The sequence below is a fragment of the Artibeus jamaicensis genome, unplaced genomic scaffold, assembly GCF_021234435.1.
Source record: "Artibeus jamaicensis isolate MK-2021 breed Jamaican fruit bat unplaced genomic scaffold, CSHL_Jam_final contig_3109, whole genome shotgun sequence".
In the NCBI taxonomy this organism is placed as follows: domain Eukaryota; kingdom Metazoa; phylum Chordata; class Mammalia; order Chiroptera; family Phyllostomidae; genus Artibeus; species Artibeus jamaicensis.
The window spans coordinates 1,700,321-1,725,364 of record NW_026521716.1 but is presented as its reverse complement, the minus strand read 5'-3'; the positions used below and the strand labels follow the sequence as shown (position 1 = coordinate 1,725,364).

At 57.1% G+C, this 25,044-nt stretch overlaps 2 protein-coding genes across 3 annotated transcripts in view; both read right to left on the bottom strand.

Moving 5' to 3' along the window:
* Positions 1-5,529: 5,529 nt before the first annotated feature.
* FADD (Fas associated via death domain) lies at positions 5,530-15,497 on the bottom strand. The gene is made up of 2 exons (XM_037135306.2): positions 15,025-15,497; positions 5,530-10,043 (listed from the first exon to the last, which is right to left on the bottom strand). The coding sequence occupies exons 1-2, from the start codon at positions 15,302-15,304 to the stop codon at positions 9,688-9,690; spliced, it is 636 nt and encodes a 211-aa protein (XP_036991201.2). The 5' UTR covers positions 15,305-15,497; the 3' UTR covers positions 5,530-9,687.
* Positions 15,498-20,502: 5,005 nt separating this feature from the next.
* ANO1 (anoctamin 1) overlaps positions 20,503-25,044 on the bottom strand; it is a 122,858-nt gene continuing 118,316 nt past the window's right edge. For both annotated transcript variants that reach the window (XM_053662906.1, XM_037135266.2), the window contains 2 exons: positions 22,186-22,291; positions 20,503-21,999 (listed from right to left, as the gene is read on the bottom strand). In XM_053662906.1, coding sequence (XP_053518881.1) covers positions 21,763-21,999; positions 22,186-22,291 — 343 coding nt within the window. In that variant the 3' untranslated portion in view covers positions 20,503-21,762. The remainder of the gene's footprint in view (positions 22,000-22,185; positions 22,292-25,044) is intronic.

The following is a 25,044-nucleotide window of genomic DNA, read 5'->3' as shown; positions in this document are numbered from 1 at the left end:
CTGGATTCTGGGCAGCCGTCCGCCCACCCGAAAATCAGGGATCTCACCGAGAGCAAGAAGGTGCCAACAGCTACTGGGGGCACTAGCAAAGTCTGCCACAAGCTGCTTTCCTGTCCTGATGGCACATCAACTCCCGTGCTGTAATGTAAAGTTAAGTGAGGAAAGGACATCCCTTTAAAGGAAAAGCTGAGTCAATAAAAGAACAGGTGGCCCTCGGCTGGCCCCGGGCTCTCTGACGTTCGGGAAGTGTGCTGTGACGACACAGAAACACAAGAGATAACATGAGGACCCAGGCGGAGCGGGGTCAGATTTCATTTTTAGGGTGAGATTCAGGCCCCGTGTGGAGAGCGGGTTGGAGCAGAACAGAAGAGCTCAGAGGCAGGGTCCCCGGGAGGGGGGGCGTGGAGCAGGTACCTGCTCCAGAAGAGAAACAGAAAGGGCCTGAGCCAGGCCGGGGAGCTGGGAGGCGGGAAGTGTGGGGAGAGGGGAAAGGTGGGCCACTTGCCTGCCGAGAAGGGCCCAGGGACTGGCCCCCAGGAAAGCTTGCCAGGCCCGGGGAGGGGGTCCTGCCACTTCTGTTTGCTTTGGGGAGTGGAGAACACCATGGGGTTTAAGAATCAGAAAGATCTGGAGTTCGGGTGGTGACGGGAAGGTGAAGAGGTAAAGGTCACAAGGTCAGAGGCCACTGTGAGGAACCAAGCCCACGGAGGTGAATAAGCATGTGGACAAAGCCCTGACCGGGGCCTGGGGAGCGGGCCCATGAGCCCAGGGCTCATGTTGTCGTCCGCACCCTCTTGTGAGGACAGAGCAGCAAACCGCCACCTGTTTGTCCCCACCAGGCACTGAGGGGAAGCTGCTCCCGTGGTCTGGGGCTCGTGAATGGAAGAGCGGATCCAGAGGGGGTCCGACTGCTTCTTGCCCTGTGCCTGGCGCCCAGAACGCAGCAGGGTGGTCCTGAAGGATGAGTGGGTGAGTCAGCGAGTGAGGGAATGAATGAATGAGTGAATGAATGAATGGAAGGGGTGTTCTCCTGTCTCTGTGAGCCAACGTTCTCCGGCAAGAGTCTCGTGGAACCAGCCACCCGTTCCTCCACAGGCAGCTCCGGGTGGGGAACGTTCACTTTTCCCAAAATAAAAGGGTGCGGGGACCGGAAGTGTGGCTCTTTGGGCTCCACCCTGGCGGCTCTGGGCGGGAAGCCAGCAGCCGGGCTCGTTTCCAGCCCGGCCGAGCTCCTGGTGGACTAAGTCTGGAGCACCACCAGCCTTATTTAGCTGGGGGGGTTGCTCCACGCCTGGCCACTCCTGCGGGTGGCTGCCTGTCCGTGGTGAGCCAGGACAATCTTCCTGGGAGGCCCAGACGGGCAGGGTGTGGGCTGGGCTGGGCTTCTCCCCACGCCCCGAGCTGGGCCACTGTCCGGGCCTGATGCACCCTGGGAGTTAGAACGGCTTGCAGGGCAGGCCAGCTCCGTCCACCTGCAGACTGCCCTCTCCCACCTTCTGCTGTGAGGCCCCGCCCACCACCAAACCCCTCTGCGCCCGTCCCTCCTTACCTGTCAGAAATGGGGAACTACCTCCTCTAACCACAGTTCCAGATTCCCATGAGGCCAGGCCAGGAGGCGCGTCCTCGGCGCGTGTGAAAAACCGCAGCCTTCCAAAACACACCCGCGTTCTGCCGAAGCGGTATTTCTCCCCTTGTAACTCAGCCCTTTAAAGTTCAAGTACGACGCTGAGTAATCTAGCGCTGTTCTGTTTTCTCATTTTCTGATAAACAAGCACGATCACTAGGTCTCTAATGAAATGAGCCACACGTTTAGTCCTGTCCTTGTCCTGCTTAAAATCTGCTGCCGCTGTTTTGTCTAGGAGATAAATCCAGGCCCTCCCTTTCCTCGCAGGCCACAAACAGTCCCCTAAACCCACTGGGCCCTGGCCCCACTTCTCTGCTTCCTGCCTCTGGAACCAGCCCCCCACTTTCATGCCTCCTGGCCCTTCACCTGCTGTTTGCTGTGCTGGAGCTGCCCGCCGTCTGGTGAACTCCTACGCATCCTGGGAAACCCAACTGAAAAGGCCCCTTCTCGGCAGCACGTTAGGTGCCCTGGAAATCGCACGGGCCTTGGAGCCGGAGGCGCGTGACTTCAGCTCTCAGCACGCCGGTTTCTCCACCTGTCATTGCCTGGAGCTCCGGAATGTCAGGTACCACACGGCATTCATCCCCAGTCCTCTCCCTCCTCCCCATGCCTAAGGCAGTCACTGTCCCAGAAAAGTAATACGTCAGCAACCAGCTTCCTGGTGCTTCAAGTTCTGCACTTCGTCCCCACCACGGCCCTGGGGGAAGGCGGGGCTCCCCCATTTTACTCACAGGAAATGCAGGGCGGGGCTTCCACACCAGCAGGCAGGGCCACGTCCCCCACATGGGACCCAGCACTGGGTGTGGTGGTAAGGGCCTGGCTGTGGGGACTCAGTGGGTGTCAGAGGCAGCCTGAGGTCACCCCCCCGGAGGCTGTGAGTGCCAGGCTCGCCTTCCCTGAGCCCAGGCTGGGAGAAAGAGAGGTGAATCAGGCCCCATTGGTCTTACAAATTGGGTGACAGAACCTCTCAGATTAACCAGAAGACAAAGCGAAACCCCAAAACCCAGATCCACCACTCACGTCATCCCTAGCCTGGGGCAAAGCCAACTGGAAAGACAGGGCTCAGCCCTGGGCATTCTGCTCAGAGGCCCCAGAGGCCACAGTGGCGCCTCTGTCTGGGAGAGGTGCCCGCCCTGCTCCCGGAGCTTCGAGGTTGGCCAGCTGGCCTGGGAGTTGTCCTCTCGGCCCCAAGCCCCACTCGACCACTAGGAGGGAGACTCGGGCGCCGGTGAACCCCTCCTGCCCGTGGCCCCAGGTTCCCCATCCCCATCACTCAGCCCGTCCTGAGGCTGGGCAGGCCAGGCTGGCGCCTGGGGCAGTTCATCCGCTTCACAGCGGTCGAGGGAGCAGTCAGTCAGCCCCGGGCAGTGCGGGGGGCAGTTTCGGGGCTCCACGCACGGCCAGGTCAGACTGTTTGGGGCTGGGCCTCAGCCTCCTGCAGTTTGAACACATCTCCAAAGGGTCTTCCTTGGGGGCAGGAGCTCCTGCTCTCTGCTCCCTGGCCAGCTCTCTCTCCAGCCCTGTGGACGCCCCTCCGTGCCCGCTGGACCCCTCCCGTTCAGTGTCACCAGAACCAAGCATCCCTTTATGGGCTGTTGCCACTGTCCACACCAGCCACTAGGCCCCCTTCCCAGGACACCATCACCTCCCTGGAAACCCCGCGCCCGTCCCTTCTCTCTCCCCCTGTTGTGCATGCCTGGCCCTACACCCCGGGGCCCATTCCTGCTCTTCCCTCTCCCACCAGCGCCTACTATCCCACCCATCCCAGGCCCCCCCCCCGCCCCCGGGCCCATTCCGGTCGGCTCCTTCTCTGGTTTCCACTCTCCCTCCTCCAGGCCCCCTGAAGCCAGAGCAGCTCCTGGAAGATGCAAATCTGATCATACTGCCTCCCACCCGTGTCTCTTCAGGGCCTTCCCCTTGCATCTGGGACAAAAGCAAACTCGTAGCAGGTTCTAGTTCAAAAGCACAGGCCCACAACTAAGCAAAGGTTGGCGTGGTCAGCGCCGCCACAAAGCGGGCTGTGAAAGGGCGGCAGACTGCTCGCTCGTGGGGGCCACCTTCTAGGGAGCTGCTCCGGGGAGCCGAGGCTGGCCCTGCCACCAGCCACCAGCAGCCCGGGCGATGGTGTCCCCGGAAGTCCTGCCTGGGCCCTGGGCAGGGTGGGTGCCTCTGCCCTGGGCAGCGAGGGTGGGCTCTGGGCAAGAATGTCTTAGGCGCCTGTCACGCGATCTCTGGAGAGCAAGTCGGCAGCAGAGCGAGTCGCTTTGGCCACTTGGTGATGTTGGTCTCTGGCCTCTCCTGTCGGCCACACATGTCCCTGTGATGCTGGAGCGGCCCCAGGAACAAAAGAGGTTGACGCGTCCTCACTTGTGTACTGATGCTCTCCCGTGAGCAAGTCCCAGGGTCCTCATGGCACCCCAGGAGGGGTGTGCCGGGACGGTCCATTTTGCAGGCAAGTTCACTTGCCTGGTATCACGTAGCTGCTAAGCAGCAGAGCTGGGCGTCGAACCTGGGTGGTTTGCTCTGGAGCCAGCCATCCCTCAGGGCTGCAGCTCTCTGGGTGTCCATTAGGTCTGCCTCATTTGCTGATGTCCATTGTGTCCACAGGGCCCCCCCGCCTCTTGTTGGCTACTGGAGGTCTGGTCTGTGCCGAGAAAGGCGAGTCAGGCTCCTGGTCTCACTGACCCATGCACACGGATTCCTTTCTTCTCTTCCCACAGCCTTTGGGGCTTGGTCGGGGCTGCGCACGCCAGTGCTGGGGCTGGGTGACCGAGGAGTCTCCTTATACACAGGTTGACAGGGCCTGTGGGCCCGGCCTGGGTCACGGGCTTCTCAGTGCGAGGCGTAGGGCTGGTCCCCCAGGGGCTCCCCAGGGCCCATGAAGTTCTCTGGGAACACACACCTGAGAGCTGCTTGCACCCAGCAAGCCGTTAACGGTACCCAGGCAGGTCGTGCAACATAGGCCGGCATGCGGGAGTAATTAAAGTGGTTACATTGAGTGACCTCTGCAGCGTACCAGTCACTCACCGCACCTCATCTCAGCAACCTGGGGGGGGGGTTCTTACCAGGTGACAAAGGAGGTTGGGGAGGCGGAGGTCCAGTGTGGGGTCACCCAGACAGAGGTAGGTGAAGTGGGCAGTCCCAGGCTGAGCCCTATGCTAACAGTCCACTGAATGAATGTAAGGATGGATGGATGGACGGATGGGTGAATGATGGATGGGTGGACGGAGCATACAGCTCCGATACCCGAGCAGAGGTGTGTATTCTTGTGTGCGTGGCATCTACCTTGCCTGGGAGAGGGCACCTTCCTGGGTCCCTGGCTGGACCACTACACGGTGTGAAGGGCAGATTCTGGGTCTTGGCCACCACGGGGAGTGCTGGCTGGGGCACTGGCCTGCCCATACCCACCCAGGAACTCTTACAGCCTGACCAGCCCCAGGCCCAGCAAAAGCAAAGCGCACTGGGGACTCCTAGCCCCGTGGATGACACGTTTTGCCCCCGACCCCCACCTGGGATGCCCGGGCCTGGCCCTTTACCGCTGTCATTTTACTTATTCGCCTGCACATCTGCTGGGCGGAGCTGGAAGCAGCAGCGAGAAGCAGCTGTAGGCCGCGGGGCCCAGGCCTGAGCCTGGTGGGATGGGACCGGGCAAGCTGCCGTCAGACTTCGGGTGGGAGAGGGGACCACAGCTGGGGCAGGCAGCCAGTGTCGCTCCTGGGCATAGTGACGCCGCCAGCTGGGGTTGGTCCCGAGGGGCCGAGACCCTGACTCCGCCGGCAGGGAGGAATTCCCTGATGCCGCTGCCTCAGTGCCTTTGGACTGATGCTTGGCTGATGCTTGTAACCCTCACGAACTACAAAATGTCAGGACAACTGCCAGTTAGAGAGAGATGCCTACAAAATGAATACAATTTATTTATTTTAAAAGACTTCATTTATTTAGAGAGGAAGAGAGGGAATCATCCATGTGTGGTTGCCTCTCATGGGCCCCCAACAGGGGACCTGGCCCGCAACCCAGGCACGTGCCCTGACCAGGAACCGAACAGGTGACCTTTCCACTCACAGGCCAGGGCTCAATCCATGTTTGAAGAGTCACAGCACCTTCTCCACACAATGCACAAAGCTCTTCTTGTGCTTCAGTTGTGTCTTTATCCTTCTTGAAATAATAAAGCATAAAATAATTAAACTGTTCAGTATTCTTCCATTTTCAATATTAAAACGGCTACACGAAAAATCACCAGTTTTGTGAAGTTTCACACTGGTAATGACAAAGACAATATTTAGGAATCTAAGGCATTTCTGTGCACCAACAACAAAACGGCAGAAACAGAAATTAGGAAAAAATCCCATTTGTGGTAGCAACAAGAAAAATAAAGTATCTGGAATAAACCTAACCAAGGAGGTAAAAGACCAGAACTCGGGAAACCACACAACACCACGGACAGACGTTAAGGAAGGACACACATGAATGGGAGCATACAGTGTGTTCATGGGTCACAAGAATTAACATCATCAAAATGTCCACATGACCGAAAGCAATTTATAGATTCAATGCAATCCCTATTAAAACACCAATGATATATTCCACAGATATAGAGCAAACACTTAAAAATGTGCATGGGACCATAAACGACTCGGAACAGCCCCAGCAACTCTAAGAGGCACAAAGTAGGAGGGATCTCAACACCAGATACCAAACTGGATTACAAGGCTGCTGTAGTCAAAACAGCCTGGCACCAGCATAAAAAGACATATGGGCCAATGGAACGGAACAGAGAGCCCAGAAACAAACCCACGTCTCTGTGGTCAGTGAATGTTGGACAAAGAGGGCATGGACATTCAATAGAGGAAAACTATCATCTTCAACAAATGGTGTTGGGAGAGCTGGACAGCTACATGCAAATGAGTGAAACTTGACCACCAACCTACACCACACACCAGAATAAACTCAACGGGTAAAAGGCTTCAGTGTAAGCCACGACACAATAAAAGTCCTGGAGAACCTAAGAAAATCTCAGGGATTCCACACAGCAGTACTGTCGTGACACGTGCAGGCTGATGAGAGGTCAAGTACAAGATCGTCCTGAACTGAGTTGGAGATGGCAGAGCCCCATGCAAGCATCTTGCAGAGAAAACAGACCTTTTGGCCGAGCCAATCGGATGTGACCCTTCTGCCACGTTTGAATGTCACTGAGCTTGCCCGTGACACTGCAACCACCACCAACCCCTCAGCTGGTGCCCCACCCATGGTAAGGGAGTTTGGTAGTACAAAGCTGTCCCCTCATGCCTACACTGTCATCAGGCAGCTTTGGGACACTGGGAGGCCTTGTGCCCACCTGGTACTGGGGTGATGCAAAGGGTCCATGGTGGTTTTCTGGTCAGGGGAGCTCTGGCCACAGTCACGTGGCTCCTTCTGTGAGGGGGGACCCCACAGAACTGGTCCGCATTCCTTGGTGATGTGGTGGGTAAACATGTGACTTTAAAAAATATATATTTTTTAGAGAGGGAAGTGAGGGAAACAACAACGTTCCCCTCATACTGCTAACCAGGGACTTGGCCCACAACCCAGACGAGTGCCCTGACTGGGAACCAAACACACGACCCCTCGGTTCGCACGCCGGTGCTCAGTCCACTGAGCCGCACCAGCCTGGTCACGTGCGGCTCTCGCCAGTGTCTTCACCAAGTTGGACTAAATACTGAGGAATTCTTTGACAAAACAGATTTCAATGGCCAGTGCTCCCCACGCCGGGCAAGTCCTGCCCTTGTGCCTGCCCACGGAGGGACATAGCATTACCTTGGGAACGCATGTGGCCCCACCATGCCTGCCTGGTCCCAGCAGGATGCACGGCAATGCTTGTGGTTGGAAGCAGTCAGCACCATGGCCTTTGACAGTGGGTCATGGAACAAAGTGGTTCAGTTAGAAGTAGTCAGCACCATGGCTTTCAACAGTGGTCATGGAACAAAGTGGTGCTAAGGACAGTCAGGGGTCTGCAGGCTGGGCCAGAGGGGTGGGAAGGGCAGAGCCTTCGCTGCCGAGAGGCGGTGAAGCTCACTGCAGGGGAGGAGGGCTGTGGCTGGGATGAACCAATTCACAGGGACCACAAGTCCTGTGGAGAACACGCTGAGTGAGGGCCCTGCGCCCACCTGGACAGGCTTTTCTGGGCACATTACATTGAGGCTGGTTCTCGTTTACTAGGCACAGGTTCACTTGAGGTGGTTCCCTTTTACAGGTAACAAAGGAGAGAATGCTGCTAAGTGCTTCAAACAAAAAGGGTGTTTGCTAATGCAAAGAGAAAGGTGGCTGAACTTGCTCCACTCCCTACTTGGGAGGTTTAGCACATATTTTAGGAAGTTTAAGACACAAAGCATCTGCTGCCTCAATCCAGGGTGAGGGAATTTAAGGAAGCCTCAAAGCAGCCCAGGTTCGATGCAGGCCTGACTCCCCCCGGGAGAACCAGTCCCTGGGCTGGGTTCCTGTGTGGCCACTTGTTCCCTGCCGGTTTTCTGAATCAGGGGCTGCGCGACATTCGCCAGGCCATGGGGACAGGTTCCCTGCAGGAACTTGCCGGCGAGGTAGTTGTGCCCGGGACAGCTGGTCCCTGCAGGAGGCAGCCCCGGTCTGCATCTTGCACCAAGGGGCAGATAGCAGCCTTGGGAACAAACTGGGCAGAGGTGGGGTGGGGGGCGTAGACTGGGGTCTGTGGCAGGCACCGCATCTGCCCTCCAGGGCCTGCAGCTCAGGCCCTGGAACCTGGGACTACGCTCTCATGCAGCAAAAGGCCTTGCAGTGAGCCATACAGATTCAGGCACCTCAGGAAAAAGGGGCCAAACCAGGGGCCTGTGGTTGGGCACCCAGAGAGGGGGTGTGCAGGGGTGGCCGAGAGAGTGGACCCAGACTGTTTCATGCAGAAGGGTCAAGAGAAGTGCCCCACGTCCCCAGGTGGAGCGTGGCTGAATAGGCACACTAGGGGTGTGGCAACCTGTGACCTCAGCAGTGTCGGTGGGGGAAGAGGACCGAGGCCAGGGAGTGGGTGGCTGTGAGGCTATGGCACCTGCGGGGAGGCAGGCAGAGGGCAAGGGAGCTGACCCTGTGCGCCAGGGACTGCTCAGCCTGATGCTCCTTGATCAGAACCACAAACATCATAGCTCTGATTGGACATCAGTCACACCTGTCAGGAGAGACGACACTCGGGACGCGCCACCTTGGAGCAGTCTCCACGTCCCTGGCAGGGAGGTGATCCGCACTGCAGGTCGGTTTAGACCTGAGACCAGAAGTGACAGACACCTGGGTCCACAAGGCACAACGGCCTTCGGACAGGCCTCCGGGTGAAACGCCGTGGCTTGTTTCTAAAGTACCTGAGAAGCAAGGCGCCTCAGGTGTGGCGGCACTTAGTGTTTCTGGAAGTTTCCTGTGTATGGGCAGGCACCCAAAAGCAAGGCCAGGACTCAACCTGGGTCCGGCTCGGAGGCCCGCCCGCCTTTGGGGACATGCCAGAGCGCACAATGGGCTGGCGAACACAGAAAGGACAGCGAGCTTGTCACCAGGACACATCGCCTGAGCCCACCTGTGCCTTTCCTGTGTGCTGCGTGTTTTCCTGTGCTTTTCCTTCCCTCCCAGAGCCTGAGTCGCTGTGCCTGCCCTGTTCAGATGGGCCTCCCGGCCCGGCCCAGGAGCAGTCACAGGGAAGCCCCCGGCCACGGGTGGGGGCTGGTGGAGTAAGTGCAGGTTTCCATCCAGCCTGGAGGCCCTGGAGCACAGGCAGGAGGCACGCTCTCGCTCACCACCTCCTGGATCTTGCAGCTCAAGATCCAAGCTTTGTTCACGTGGGATTAGGTCACATGGTGGGTGAAGGAGGCTGCTCTGGGGGGCCCAGGGGTAGCAGTGCCCACCCGGGGCAGGCCCGACGTTATGTCACACGTGGCACTGGGTGACAGGCTACCAGAGCAGGCTGGCAGCCGCCATGTGCCATCAAAGCCTCTATCGGAGCGCCTGGTCGACCTTGTGGGGAGGAACCAGAGCCCAGCCTGTGCAGAGGCCCCTGTCCCTGGAGAAGGGCAGTGGGGTCAGGAGGAGGCTCCCGAGGCAGACGCATCTGAGTCCCACGCCATGAGGGACACAGTGCCACCACCGCTCTCGCTCTGGAGCTGGAGGCTCCGGGCCCGCTGATCCTCCTCCACAAGATCCGCCAAGAGGTTCAGGCGGCAGGCCCTGAGCGCCTGCACCAGGTGGGACACGGAGGCGTGTTCCCGCGCCGCCTTCTTCCAGACTCTCAGCGACTCCCGCACCTGCTCCGTCAGGTTCCGGGGGTACTTCACCTCGATGGCGTCGATCTTGGAGTCAGACACTCTCAGCTGGCGCGCCAGTCTTCTCCAGTCCTTGCCCACGTGGTCGCATATGATGTCAAAGGCCGCCTGAAAGTCTAGGGAGAGAAAGAACAACGTGTTCCGCCAGGGGCTTGGGCGGCCCCCCAGGAGACAGACGACCCAAGCGCTGGGCCACAAGAGGTCCTCTTGGGAAGACTGAAGCCACCCAGGAGCAGAGAGGCTGGGAGGTCACAGAGGCCCAACAGTGGCTTCTAATCACACCCTAGCCAACCCCACCCCAAAACACCACCCAAGAGGTGGGGCCCGCTGACACCTGAGGGCTGGGGCAGGCTGCAGTGGAACTACCTGCTTAGGACAGGAAACTGAGGGAGGAGTGACCGGGAGGAAGGAAACGGGCTGCTCCCCTACCCTGAACCATGGCTCCGAAAGGACAAGTCTACGTACGTCCCGTCCCTGGAGCCATGTGCCGCATTACAGAGGCCTTTGCCGACATAAGTTGAGGATCTTGAGAACAGACCACTCTGGGTTATGCAGGTGGGACCTATCCAGCGGCACGTGTCCCTGTAGGACATACACTGAAGCCATGTGATGACAGAGGCAGAGACTGAAGTGATGAGGCCACAGCCAGGATGCCTGGAGCCCCAGAAGCTGGACAAGGCAGGAAGGATGCCACCTCACCCTGCCCCCACCCTTCACAGGGAGCGTGGGTGGCCCTGCGACCCCGGTTTCTGACTCTGGCCCCAACCAGTTGTGAGGGCACCCACATCTCTGGTTTTAAGCCACCAAGTGTGCGGTGACTTGCACAGCAGTCCCGGGAAACTGACATGCGCCCCAATGCTCATTTGGGAAGCTCCCCTGACCTGACCACCGGTGTTCAGCCCCGGGGCTCCACGTCCTCACCTGCTGAAGTCACTCTGAGATTGGCAAGCTGGGGATGACAGACCACGACAGGCTGCCTCTGGAACCAGGGGGCGTGCGGGGGCGGCGGAGACAATGCTGGGAGGGCTCCTGCCAATCTGCACCTTCGGCTACAGGCCACCGAGGCGCTGTGGGCTGTGCACCCACCCGAGCCCCGACGGCCCTGAGAGGTGGTCATTTGTGTTGCTACGACCATTTGTACAGATGAGGAAACTGAGCAGAGAGAGGGCCAGTGATTCCCCTGAGGACACACAGCCAGACAATGGCAGAGCCAGGGTGCAAAACCCTGGCAGTCTGGGGCGCCAGCCCACTCTGAATCTTTCATTATGCTAAATCGCCTTCTGGAAGAGTAGTAACAAAGCACCCCCATGACCCTCCCATTAACCTTCGCCTGCGCTCCCCCCGACACACGGCATCTACACAAACAGAACCCAGCCACACACACAAACCCCCGAACTGCTCCCCGTGTTGTGCACACCCCTTCTCAGTGCACCAGGCGAGCACCCCCCCCCCCCACTGAACAGCCTCGAAAACACGCGTCCTGTGTTCACTCCGGTTTGTCCGCTCTCAGGCAGAGCTGTGCCTTCAGCTTGCCACCAATAAGTGCCAGGTCTTGCGGAGTGACACCATGGCGTCACACTCATGTCCTTTTTGGGTTCAGTGACCAGACGACCAATTCCAGGCCACAGCCTGAAGACTGTAAAGTGTGTCCCCAAAGCACCTCCTACCCTCCCACTCCCAGACTCTGAGAACATGGCTGGTGATCGAGGGACCCTGCCAAACTCAGGTCTCACTTTTACCCCGGAAGCTGCTGCAAGCCCCAGGTGCAGGTGGCAGGTGCAGTGCGCGCGAGGTGCCGCTGAGGGAAGCCACTACAGGACGGACTTGACCAGAGACAAAACAGAAAGAGAAGGACACTTCATAATACTGAAGGGGAGAATCCATCAAGAAAACATGAATATTGTAAACATACATGCACCCAACACAGGAGCACCCACACATATAAGGAAAATCTTGGGAGAGAGTGACACACTTACACCAGGGGGTTTTAACACCCCGCTGTCAACCACGGGCAGATCCGCTAACAAAATATCAGCAAGGATGCTGTGGACTGAACGTTGTGTGAGGTCAGATGGACGTAACAGATCTACAGAGAACCTTTCACTCCAAAGAAGCAAAATAAATTCTTTTCAGATACACGTGAAATATTTTCAAAGATAGACCACATGATGTAGGACACAAAAGAAGCCTCAACAAATTCAAGAAACTGAAATCATATCAAGCATTTTCTCAGGCCACAAGGGCTTAAAACTAGAGACCAACCTCAGGAAGAAAATTAAGAAATATTCAGACTCATGGAGACAGAACAGCCTGCTATTAGACAACGAATGGGTTAATAGTGAGATCAAGGAAGAAATCCAGAAGTTTCTGGAAACAAATGAAAATGAACTCACAGGACTTCCGCCAAGATGGAGATATAGGTGGAGACACTGTGCTTTCTTACACAACCAACTTTAGAGACAACAAAATATTAGCAACAGAAAACACAGCCACAACACAGAAAATTGAACTTTTCGGAAGTCTGATAACAACGAATTCTTCAGCCTGACTGGTTAAGAGGGGCGAAGCCAGCAGCTGGCAGAGCATGGATGCACAGGAAAACGGTCAGACGGACTCAGGTGCGCGGATTCCAGGCGTGGGGTTGCAACAGGCGGACCCAGTGAGCAACTGACAGACCCAGCAAGGGCGCAGGGTGGTGAGAGGAGACTGACTGAGCAGGCCCCAGTGGCCAGAGGCAGCAGAGGGGGCCACTACTTCCCCGCCCCCACGTACAGCTTCACAACTCAGCAACCTCAGTGGCCCCGCCCTGGTGAACACCTAAGGCCTCGCTCCTCATACATAACAGGTGCAAACAGACCAAAAATGGCTCGAGAAGATCTCAAAGCCCCAGAGCCCATAACTCTTAAGTGACAAAGAAATAGCAAAACTTTCAGATACAGTTCAAAACACTGGTGATAAGGATGCTCACAGAACTGGTTGATTTTAGTCAGAAATTAGAGGAACACACGAAAATGAAACTAATTGAAATGAAGGGAATTGCACAGGAAACCAATAGTGATGAAAAGGAAACTGGGACTCAAATCAAGGGAGTGAACCAGAAGGAAGAAAAAAATGGCCAAACAGGAAAATATGAAGAAACAAGAATTCATAAAAATGAAGAGACTTAGGAACCTCCAGGACATCTTTAAACGCTCCAACATCTGAGTTATAGGGGTACCAGAAGGGGAAGAGGAACAGTCACGAGCGGAAACCTTATTTGAACAAATAAAAAAAGAGAACTGCCCCATTCTGGCAAAGGAAATAGACTTCCAGGAAATCCAGGAAGCTCAGAGAGTCCCAAAGAAGTTGGCTCAAGGAGAAACACACCAAGGCACATCATCATCACATTAGCCAAGATTAAAATGAAGGAGAGAATCCTAGAAGCAGTAAGAGCTAAGGGAACAGTCACCTACAAAGGAGTCCCCATCAGACTGTCAGCAGATTTCTCAAAAGAGACCTTACAGGCAAGAAGGGGCTGGAAAGAGGTATTCCAAGTCATGAAATCCAAAGACCTACAACCAAGATTACTCTATCCAGCAAAGCTTTCATTTAGAATGGAAGGACAGATAAAGTGCTTCTCAGATAAGATCAAATTCAAAGAGTTCATCATCACCAAGCCCTTATTATATGAAATGTTAAAGGGACTTATCTAAGAAAAAGAAGACAAAAAATATGAACATTGAAAGGACAGCAAACTCACAGTTATTAACAACCACACCTAAAACAAAAGCAAACTAAGAGGACAGCTAGATCAGGAGCGGAAACACAGAAATGAAGATCTCATGGAGGGTTAGCAACAGGGGAGTGGGAGGAGGAGAAGGGGGGAGAAGGTACAGAAAATAAGTAGCATAGACAGTAGGTAGAAAATAGTTGGGGGGGGCAAGAATAGTATGGGAAATATAGAATCTAAAGAACTTGAGACACATGGTCATAAACTAAAAGGGGGAATGGTGGGGGTGGGACAGTGGAGGAGAATGAAGGGGGGGAATAGAACAACTGTAATGGCATAATCAATAAAATTTTTAAAAACTAAAAAAAAAACAAAACAAAACAAACAAACAAAAGAAATAAAGAAAATAAACTCACAACAGTCCCAAACCTTGGGGACACAGCGAAGGCAGTCCTGAGAGAGAAGTTCACAGTGATACAGGCCTACCTAAAAAAAGACAGAAACATTTCAAATAAGCAGCCAACCCTACAGGGACAAGAATTGGAGAAGCAACAACGAAGACAGCCCAGAGCAAGGAGAAGAAAGGAAATAACCAAGATCGGAGCTGAAGTAAGTGTCCTGGAGACTAAAAGGACAGTCTAAGGATCAATGAATCCAGGAGCTGGTTCTCTGAAAAGATAAACAAAATTGACAAGCCTTTAATCAGATTTAAAAAAGAAAGAAAGAAAAAACCAAAACGGACTTGATCAGAGGGACAGTGTCCTGGCTAATATCACCCACTCGAGGCCATATTGCCTTGGCTTCGACCCTCGTGATCCGTTAGTGATCGGCTATGCAAGCCGGTAAACATCCCTTTCAGCCAGTCCCCTCGCCTGTAAAAAAGGAACAACGATAAAAGATAGTATGTAACGAACGAAGTTAAGGCGAAAACCAAGTAGGCACCGCGCTTTAAAACAGGAACGGCAGGCCGTAGGCCCGTTATTCACTATCATCGTTAATCTCCGAGGGCGGCGTCGGCGAATAGGGAGAACGCCGGGGCCGTCAGCAGCACCGGGTCACGCCATTCTTCTCCACCCAGACATTAGCAGCGCATTCCTCTTCCGAGTATTTTCTAATTTACTTAGACAGAGTGAGTAGTGGAGAAAATACCGGATCTGGGACTTAGCGTGAGCTCACTGTTCCGAGGTTTGATTCTCTCACGGGTCACCGGGGTTGTAGAAAACAAACGCAAACTCAAATTTGGCGAAGGCTCGGTGCCTGGCAGACTTCCAAACGCGCGCGACCGCTGGGCAAACTGGCTCCGCCTCCCCCGGCTCCCGTCCTGGCCTGTGTCCCGCCCCCCCCCCCCCCGTCCCTGCCTCCCGCACAGCCCCAGTCCCCCGTCCCACCTTGCTGCTCTTCCGGCCCCGCTCTGCCCTCCTCGAAGTCGTCTAGGAGCCGCAGCAGGTCCTGGCGCCGCAGGGAGGCCAGCAGCTCGCGCAGCAACTCGGGGTGCTCGCGGTCCAGCTCGTTCTGTTCGAGCAGAAAGGAGAAGAGATCGACGCCGCTCTGCACGCGCTCCAGCTTTCTCTTGCCCAGGCGACCCTGGCACAGGAACTTGAGGTCGCTCAGCTCGCTGCTCGACAGGCGGGTGGACACCGAGTGCAGCAGCACCAGGAACGGGTCCATGGCAGCGGGCGACGGCAGACAGCGGGCGGGAGCTAACCCGGCCTTGGGTGACCTCCTTGGCCTCAGCCCACCACGCGTAGCCCGTCGCCCGCTCCTTGATCTGGGGACCCGGGACCGCCCGGGTTCCCTCCTCACAAATCCTTCCTACTCCACCACCGGAAGTCACGCAAGGCCACCGGAAGTCACGCTCCGCACCTCGCGAGAATTACGGGGCTTGCGCATGCGCCCGGAGCCAGATCGTAGCTATTTCCGCCTGTGTGGCGCAGATTCGCCGTCGGGGGCGCCGCAGACAGGCTCCGACGCGGGGCTGGGCGGCCTATGCGCCTGCGTCCTTCGGACTCTTCCCCAGCCGACTAGAACGTGGAGGCCTCGAGAGCGCCGGCGCGGGCTGGTTGGGCGGGTCTGCGTTTTCCGGGAAATGCAGCAGTAAAGATGCTGATAATACAGGCTTTCGTTTGTGAACATTTGCGATGATTCACGTCCTTTAATGCCCCCTGGACACGTGGTCGGAAAAGATGACTCAGAGGTTTATTTAGGTGTTGAAGTTTAATTGATAATTAATTTTTAAAGTAGTTACTGATGCTTTTTAGCGTTTATTGAGCGCTTACTGAGTGCCAGACAGTAGGTGCTGGGGTCAAATTCGGGAAGTCCCCGCCCGCCAGAGCTTAGTCATCAGTACACAAGCTTCCGGAACAGATAAGGTGCAGTGTGCCGGAAGTCAGCACAGCCAGAGCCCAGAGGGGAGGGGAGGGGTGGGATGGGCAGGTTGGGTGCCGGGGGGTGTGGGGAGGGGGGCACGTTAAGTAGGTGTGAGCGGAAGCGTGTGTGCTGGGCAGGGCACGGCCAGAGCAGGGTCGAGGTTCCAGGAGCAGCAGGCGGAGGCTGGGACAGATTAGGAGGGGCCTCAATTGCCAGGGTGGAGCCCCTGCAGAGGGGCAAAGGCATCTGAGTTACCTTTATATAGATGTATGCTTTTTTAAATTGAGAGGTAACTTATTCTCCATATAACTTGCCCTTTTAAAGTGTACAATTGTTTTTTAGTATATTGCTAAGGTTGTCCAACCCTCACCATTAGCTAATTTAAGCACATTTTCATCACCGCAAGTAGGAGCCTGGTACCCATTAGTGGTCACTTCTTTTCCCTGTCCTTCCCCCAGCCCCTGGCAACTGCTGATTTACCTCCTGTCTCTTTGAACTTGACTATCCCGGACAGTTCATATAACTGGGACCATCTACCACGTGGTCTTTTGAGCCTGGTTTCCTCTCATGGAGTAGGATGTCTTCAAGGTTCATCCACGATGTGGCAGGCGTTGGGGCTCCTTGTCATGGGCCAACAGTCTTCCATTGCCCGGATGGTCATCGGTCATCAGCTGATGGGCATTTCGGTCGTTCCCACCTTTTGGCCACTGAGTTTAGTGCTGCCCTGAACCCTGAGGAGCACTGTGAAGGACTCACCCCGCCTCATGAGAGGATCCACAGGACCTCACACTCATCCCGATGAGGGAGGAGGGTGCCTGGACCAAGCGCAGCAGAGGGGATGAGGAGGGTGCGGCCGTCTCTCCATCGGGGGTGGAGATGGGGGTGGAGATGCTGTGTGCACGGGCTGACCGGGGAAGGTGCAGGCGGGTGGGCTGCGGGAGGACCCGTCAGAGATGCTGACTGGACAGGGGGATGCACTGGGCGAGGGTTTGGAGCAGCGACCTGGGCAGAGATGTGCCTTGGGGAGTATTCTGCAGACCGATGGTGCCTGTGATGGTCCATTTTACCTCAGCCTGACTGGGTTGAGGGTTTCCTGAGAGAAGGCGAAACATTTCTGGCTGTGTCTGCGAGAGTGTTTCAGGAAGATTGGTATTTGAACCAGTAGACAGAGTCAAGCAGACGCCCTACCCGCCACCCCCACTATTGCGGGTGTGTGGGCATCATCCAATATGTGGAAGGTCTGTGCAGAACAAAAGGGCGCAGCAGGGCAAATTGCACTCTTGGCTTGAGCTGCCCTCGGGCCCCACGGCAGTCCTGGTTCCTGGTTCCTGGTTCCTGGACTCAGACTGGGACTCACACTGCTTGCCCCCAATTTTCCCACCTGTAGACTCACACCAAGCTGCACCACTGGCTTTCCTGGTTCCCCAGGGAGCTGATGGCAGGGGGAGGGACTTCCTGGCTTCTGTAACCACACCAGCCAATTGGGTTAACAGATCTCCCTGTTTAGGTCTCACTGGTCCTGTCTTTCTGGAAGAATGCAGTGTTGAGTCACTATGGAGGGAGGGCAGAAAGACGAGGGGACCAGGGACTGAGAGCCCTGGGGGTATCCACTCACCTGACTTGTCTGTGGAAATGTCTGTTCAAGTCCTCTGTCCCCTTTTATTTTATTTGGAGGTTTTATTCATTTATGTTTAGAGAGAGGGGAAGGGGGGAGAAACAGAGGGAGAGAAACACTGACATGAGAGAGAAACACTGATGGGTTGCCTCTCGTCTGTGCCCCAACCAGGGGTTGAGCTACAGCCCAGGCCCTGGCACGGACTGGGAATCAAACCCTTGGCCTTTTGGTTTGTGGACGTTGCCCAAACCACTGACCCACTCGGCCAGGGCCCTCTGCCCATTTTTAGTTGGGTTGCTTGTCCTTTTGTTGTTGAGTTGAAGGGGTTCTTTGTGTATCCTGGATGTGAACCCCATGTCAGATATGTGACGTGCAGAAATCCCCTCCCATTTTTCAAGCGGCAGCCCCACTCTCCGGGCTGTGCCCTTTGATGCACAGATGTGTTAGGTTCTGACGGAGGGCAGGGGAGGTATTTTTGCCTCACTTAGCACGTGTCTTTAAAGGGAGACAGGAAAGCCCCGTTTTGCTGGTTTCGTGGCTGCACATTGGCCTTATTTGTGCAGCTGATCCGCAGTTTATTTTCCCATCTTTTTCTCTTTGGGTCGTCTCCACGCTCCCTCTGCTCTTTTGTTTTCCCCTTCCCGTTTGTTCCTCTCCCTGTTTGTTTCCAGTCCCTCTCATTCATAATGGCTGTGGGCTTTGCTTGGGGGTAGTGTTTTTCCTGCAGCAGAAGTCTCCGTGCTGAGGCACTGGGGTATATGGTTGCTAGAATAATGCCCGCCCCCAACCCCCTCCACAATGTCCACATCCAAATCCCCACACCTGGGACTAGGTTAGTTTCCCTGGCAGAAGCAGCTTTTCAGGTGTGATGAGATTAAGGATTTGGAGATGGGGGGTTATTCTGGCCTAGTCACGGCGTGGGAAGGACTCCTCACCATGCCGGCTGGCAGGTTGTGGGAGGGGCCCAGCCCTGCTGGCACCCTGCCTCTCGCCCAGTGAGACCTGTGTCAGACCTTCTCCCCGTCGAACTGGAAGTTGATAACGTGTGTTGTTCTAAGTCACCGCACTGGTGGTAATTTGCCACGTCAGCAAACAGAGAGCCAGCCCCTGCGGACTGGCCAGGGCTTTTCCGGGTGCTTTCCTCCCAGCGTGCTGCTCTCACAGGCAGCCAGCAGAGGGCAGCAACCACCCACGAGCCAAACCGGAGAGGAGCGTTCCAGAGATTGGCAGTGGGGATCAGCTCAGCTGGTGGGGACCCTGGTTGCAGTTGGGGGAAGAGGGGTGACCAGAAGGGAGCACCAGCTGAGGCTCCTGAGGTGCCACGACACTCTGCTTCTGAGTCCTGGCTACACGGCAGTGGTTTCTTGGTTTTTGTTTCTTGGGAGTTGTACGCTTAAGGCATCCAGTTTTCTGTATGTTATACTTCCATAAAGCTGGGAGGGGGGAGAGGGCGGGGATGCGGAGCACAGTGAAGGGGAGCATAAGCTGGGACACAGGGAATAGATAACGGCAGAGCGGGGGGAGCCAGGCCTCAGTTTGGCGAGGCTGCCTTTCTCCCAGGCCCATCCTGCAAGACACAGGCCATCCAGCGAGTGGGGCTGCAATGCCCAAGCTGGGCCAGACCAGGGCCCCTGGGGCTGAGCTCCTCTGCCCAGCGCTGTGGGGGCCGCAGGGGCAGAGGCCCCACGCCTTTCCTTCCACGTGCCCCCTGACCTCCGCCCCAACTCCCTGGCCAGCTCCCACCCAAGGTCCACTTGGCCGAGGCAGAACAGATCGGCTGTCTGTTTGCCTCCTATTCACCCATTCCCTTATCCTTTGGGGACTGAACCCACAGCCTTTTGGTGTTTGGGGTGACGCTCCAGCCAGCGGAGCCAGCGGCTGGGGCCCGTCTGCCCTCCTTGTGGACGTTGTGTGAATGAATGTCCGTGCCGGTCTCTAGATAGTCTTGGCTTAGGTGCTGAGGAGCCTTGTGATGTGGGGCCAGTCACTGCTCTGGCTCTGATCCTGTTTCCTCACCTACCACGGTGGAGGGGCCCACTGAGAGCCCTCAGGCTCCTGGGAGGACCCAGGAGGGGAGAGGGCCCTCCGACGCGGCCCGGTGCTGCCCTCGGGTCAGGACTAAGGACCATGTGAATAAGCACGCAGGGAGCTTGCGGTTTGCTGAGGATTTCTCGGGGCTGTGTGGACACAAGTGGGTGCCTGAGGCCTGCTGCTGGTTGGCCAGGCTCTGGAGGTGGGCCACCCCAGCCACCTGGGCACTCAGGAGGTCGGTGTCCCCAGCTGACAGGGCTGTGCTGCCTGCTGATGTCCCTCATCAAGTGTCCCTTCCTCCAGGAAATGCTGGTGATTCAACTGAGTGGTGGTGTAGAAATGGGTGTCCCCACTTACCCAAATGAGAACGCTGGTGACTCTAGGTTGTCCCCAAAAGTCTTGGGGGAAAGTTTAGGTCCATGAAACCCCAGGACTACTCTGTTGGGTGGGTAGGATCAGGGGTCCAGAGTTGAGGCTTATGGAAGAGGCTGTCCGGGAGGTGTGACGCCCCCCACCCCAACACACGTGGACACACACACGTGTGTGCACAGACACAGGCCCAGGCAAACACGCCAGCAGAGACTCAGAGAGGAAGTGCCAGGAACACTTCACATGTCTGTTACCAAAGGAAGTGGATGTCTGCAGGTCCCTCCTGAATTCGCAGCTCCACCGTGGGGCTTGGGGACACTGGGGACAGCCTCAGGAGCTTCCTGGGGCAAATGCGGAGAGTGTTCAGGGGGGAACGCCTCGCGCACCGATTCATCCGGCGAGATGTCTAGCCACGGCCCTTTGGGTTTGTGCACGTTCACTTAAAAAATGGTTTCCATAAGAGGAGTTTTGGTAATCACCTAATCTTTAATACAATATTCACACACAGAAGCCCCGTTCCGGATGGCTTCCTGCACGAGAGAACAGAGGCATCGGGTCGCAGACTGCGGCAGACCCCGGAACTGGCTTGCGGACTCCACCGGGGCGGCAGCTCGGGGGCGTGTCAGCATCAGGCCGGCAACAGCACGTTCGGGGCCATGGCCGTCTGCCTCCTCCCGCCCGCGCCGAAGCGGGTGCTTCTAAGCCTCCCTGCGCGCCCGAGCCGCTTCCCAGCGGTATTTCAGGTTCGCCTAACGGCTGAGGTTTTCAATCACCCATCTCACCCGCGAGACCTGTTCGCACAAGCTTTTAAAATCATAATTGTCCAACAGTAACATTCCTGTAAGTAAAAATATAGAGAAGAGTTACCAAAATAGAAGCCTTTATTAATAAAAATCTTTGGTAGTAACAGGATTTTAAAGTCCTCTCCATGATATTTGGTTAACTAAAAAATGAGAAATTCCTTCCACCTCTGAGCTACAGAAAAAGAAAAAAAAACAAACAAAACCCCCTCAAATCCACTGTAGAACTGATTTAAAAAGACGACTCAATAAATATCCTATGGCTGCGAATGTACCCCCTGGGGGGAACCCCAGACTTCTCAAAACCCTTGTCCCCCCTAGAAGGGCCCCCGGGGGACCCCCTCATTGGCAGCCTGGCTTTGCCCCTTGAGGAAACCCAACAATGGGGAGGTCAGCTCATGGCGGTGGGGAGGGGCGTGGCTGACTGTGGGGACCCCACACGTGCCGCTCCCACGCCCTCTGGCGGCCAGGCCTCCCCTCTTTCTGACCAGAGGGACCGGTTGACTCTGACCTCACCCGCCTCTCCGGCCTCCCTCCCGGTCACAGGTCCCACCAGCGTGTGCCCGGCACCTCGGAATGCCTGTGGCTTCACTGGGCACCAGGAGCACTCGAGGGGTGGCCCTGCTTGCCGATGTCCTGGGAGGAGACCCGGTTCCCCGGAGCTGCCTCCGCAAAGGAGAGTAACCACCCCACCCCCAGCAATCATTCTGATTAACCTTGAAAAGGAAAGATTAAAAATTCCCTGCATATGGTTTTGTGCAAAAACAATGGGGAGGGGGACAGACAAAACAGAAAAGACCAAACAATAAAAATAAAAAAGGTTGTCCTATCAGAAGGTGGCCTTCAAGGTTTGCTGCAAACCCAGGAGCCACCGGGCGTGGAGGGTGGAGGGGGCCCGTGCTGCCTGCCCGGAAGAGGTGTCCGTCGGTCGAGGCGCAGCACCGCTACAGCGCGCCTGCGCGGTGCGCCGGGCCGGTCGGGTTGGGGCTGTGGTTGCTGAGCGGCTTGTCCTCCGCGGGGCCCTTCTCCATCCAGGTGCCCAGCAGCTGCTGCTTGCCCTGCTCCTCCCTCATGAACAGCTCCACCAGCAGCACCTTCTCCTTGTGGGTCTGCTGGCTGATGTCCTTGGGGATGTCGGGGATGACCCAGTCCACAAAGTCGCTCATGAACATGACCAGGTTCTGCGGGGAGAGGCAGCGTGTGGCGGCGGCAGGCCCGCCCGGGAGACCGCCCCGCACCACTCTCAGGGCGGACTCTGCGGCCTGAATGCTGAGGCTGCCAGCCGTGGCCGGCCGGACCCCCGTTGGAGCCCACCACTCTGGCCCAGGGTCCCACTCTCAAGATCCCGGACACAGGGCCCGTCTTACCTGGAAGACAATGACGAAGGCCAGCCGTGCCGCCAGGACGGCCCAGAAGTCCTTGGAGATGTCGTACTTGTGTTCTGACCACGGGGGCTCGCGGTAATCTTTGTACCTGCAAGTGCCGGTGGGAATTGGGGGTCTGCGAGAGGAGCCTAGGGCTCTGCTCGGTGCTGTGAAGCTGCTGAACCCCGGGGAGCCTCAGCTGGGCAGCTGCCCAGGGGGACCTGGAGTCTCTCTCTGGGTGGGAGGGAGGTGGCCAGGAACCCAAGGGGCCTTGTGGAAAATGAGCACCCCAGGAAGTGTTTCACAGAAGTGGGCTCTGGGACCATCTGGTGAACCCCTTTATTTAAAAAGAAACTGCCAGTTGGCCACCCAAAGCAAGTGGGTCCCCCTGGCTGACATGGGGGGACGTTCTGGAGGCCTGGCTCCCCCAGATCCCAAGCCAACCCCTGCTGCTCAGAACTGCAGATGGGGTGCCTGGAACCAGTCTGTAGGCCACCTGTCCAGTTTCTCCCCTCTTTGCGGGGAAACTACTGGAAAAAGCTAAATGTTTTCTCAGCGAGGTTTGTGGAGGAGGTTAAATGGACTATTGGTGTGGTCGGGCCCTGCCCGGCAACTGCCCCAGGGGTGTAGTGTCCCAGGCACCCCTCTCCCCGCTGTGACCTGTTAGCCGCCACCTCCCTCTCTCTGCACAGTGCCAGCCCCCTCCCGGACACTCAGGCTTAGATGCTGCTGGGAGATGCCAGCTCCCTCACACCCCTCCCCCCAGGCCCCGCCTCTGCACCTCTTGGGGCTGTGAACACGATTTCATTATCCGTATTTACTCTGTCCACCCCACCACCAGAGGGAGCACTGAAGGGCTCCTCCTAAGCTTCAGGTCTCTTCCACCCCTTCCTCCTCCATGGGGGGGCCACAGAGGCCCGGGATGGAGCCTGAGGTCCTGTCCCACCTAGGCCCACCAGACTTCTCCTTAAATTTGGGGGGATGCTTGGGTTTAAGGGGGCTGACCCCCCTGTGCATTGGAAAATCTGTGCAAATCAACCCCTGGTTCCCAAGTGTGGGGCTGCAGGGGTGTCCCCGCTGGTCCCTGAGAAGCTGCTGCCCAGGGGGAGACCAGGAGGGGTGGTACCTGGCTCTCTTGGCACAGCAGCCCAGGCCTGGACCCAGGACCAGCCACCGCCCGGCCTCCCTGGGCCTCTGTCACTGTTCCCTCCCTCCCTCCCTCCCTCCTTCACACCTCGGGCACGTACTGAGCAGCGGCCATGTGCCAGGGCCCAACCCAGGGTGCGATTCCACAGGGGACACACAGCCCGGGCCCCTCCCCCACACAGCTTTAAGTCTGGGCTGAGCTGGATGGGAGGCCGAGCTGCCAACCCCGGAGACGGGACTGGGCTGGGGACACACGGCCAGTGCCAGCTGCCAGCACAGTGACAAGCAGGTTGCACAGCCAGAGTCCGAGAGGAATTGGCAGCCTGTGCTCTCCCGGAGCCAGACAGCACACGCATGCATCCTCCCTCTTCCTCCTGTGCGCAAGGTCCGCTCTATCGGAAGGGGCAAAGTGTGTGGTCACCGGGCAAACTCCTATGCATCCTGCAAAGCCCACTTACGGGCCCGGATGCCACCCCTGTACCGACCTCTATCAGAGAGGATTGTATTTTTTTCCCTTGCCTAGCTCCCCGTGGCCACCTGCCGGCTCGCCGGGGGAGGGGACAATGTCCTCTCTGGGAGCGGCTGTGGATGCTCCACGAGACCAGGCCTGTTTCAGTGCAGGGACAAATGGTGGCCAGCAGCGCCCAGGCTCTCCGCCCTGCTGGGCCAGCTCCCTCACACCCACTGCCCCAGGCCCGGCTCGGCGTGCGGCCCACTGCCAGCTCCTCCTGGAGCAGGGCAGACGCAGGTGTGGCCGCTGGAGGGTGGCATTCACACACCTGCAGCCAGTGATCAGGTGATCACACCAAAGGCTGGGGGAGGGGAGGCCTTGGCTACCAGCAGGTTCCCAGGAGCAGGGTGGCTTGGCCCACCGTCTTCCACCTCCCTGGGGGTGGCAGCCACTGGACCCTTAGAACAACGGGGGCCCTATCTTGTTGGCCTCTCCCCAGTGTGCCCGGTGCAGCCCAACCGACCTGCGGCGTGGGAAGCTGCTTTCTTAACCGAGAGCTGCGACCCAGCGCCGTCTCGTGGAGCCCACCGCTCTCCCTGGAAACATCGGCACAGACACTCCTGAGGGGGCTCCGACCTGAGGGCCCTGCACCCCCTGCCTTCCTTCTTCCTAATCACGCTTCCCCCCGAAATTCAGTTTTAGTAAAGCAGGTCGAACCAAGTGTGTTCTTGGTGCCCCATTCACACCACGCCAAGGTGTTGTGCACCTGACCAGTGGGAGGCCCAGGGCTTGGCACCCAGTTCACGTGCCTGCGGCGGGACCTTGGGAAAGGACTGCTGCCCCTCTCTGTCCCCCAGCTCCCAACGCAGAGTCCTCCCCCAGGGGGATGGGGGAGCGGGTCCTCCTGCTGTCCCCGGGTTTACATGTCTACCTGTGCACGTTCAACTGCAGGCCCCTCCCTGACACAGGGCACAAAGGCCACCACGTCACTCTTCTCTGTCAGTCGGGGCCCGTGGGGAGAGTCTCCTGCTGCCACGTCCTCAGTAGTACCCACAGAGTCCCATAGACTTGGTCCTGGCGCCTTTGCTTTGACGACTGGGAAAGACATTTTTGCCACTGGGACTGCTATGTGGAGAACTGCTGGGGGACCTCTGTGCCCCGGGAAAATGATGCCTGCATGCAGGAAGCCAAGCTGGGAGGCAGTGCCCCCATGGAGCCTGATGGCAAACTGTGGCACCTGGATCCAGCTGTGCCTGAAGCTATGT

Coding starts and splice junctions, on each gene's coding strand:
- FADD (XM_037135306.2), bottom strand. CDS start 15,304: ATGGACCCGTTCCTGGTGCTGCTGCACTCGGTGTCCACCCGCCTGTCG. Junction 10,044..15,024: donor GGGGCCGGAAGAGCAGCAAG/GTGGGACGGGGG, acceptor TTCTCTCCCTAG/ACTTTCAGGCGGCCTTTGAC.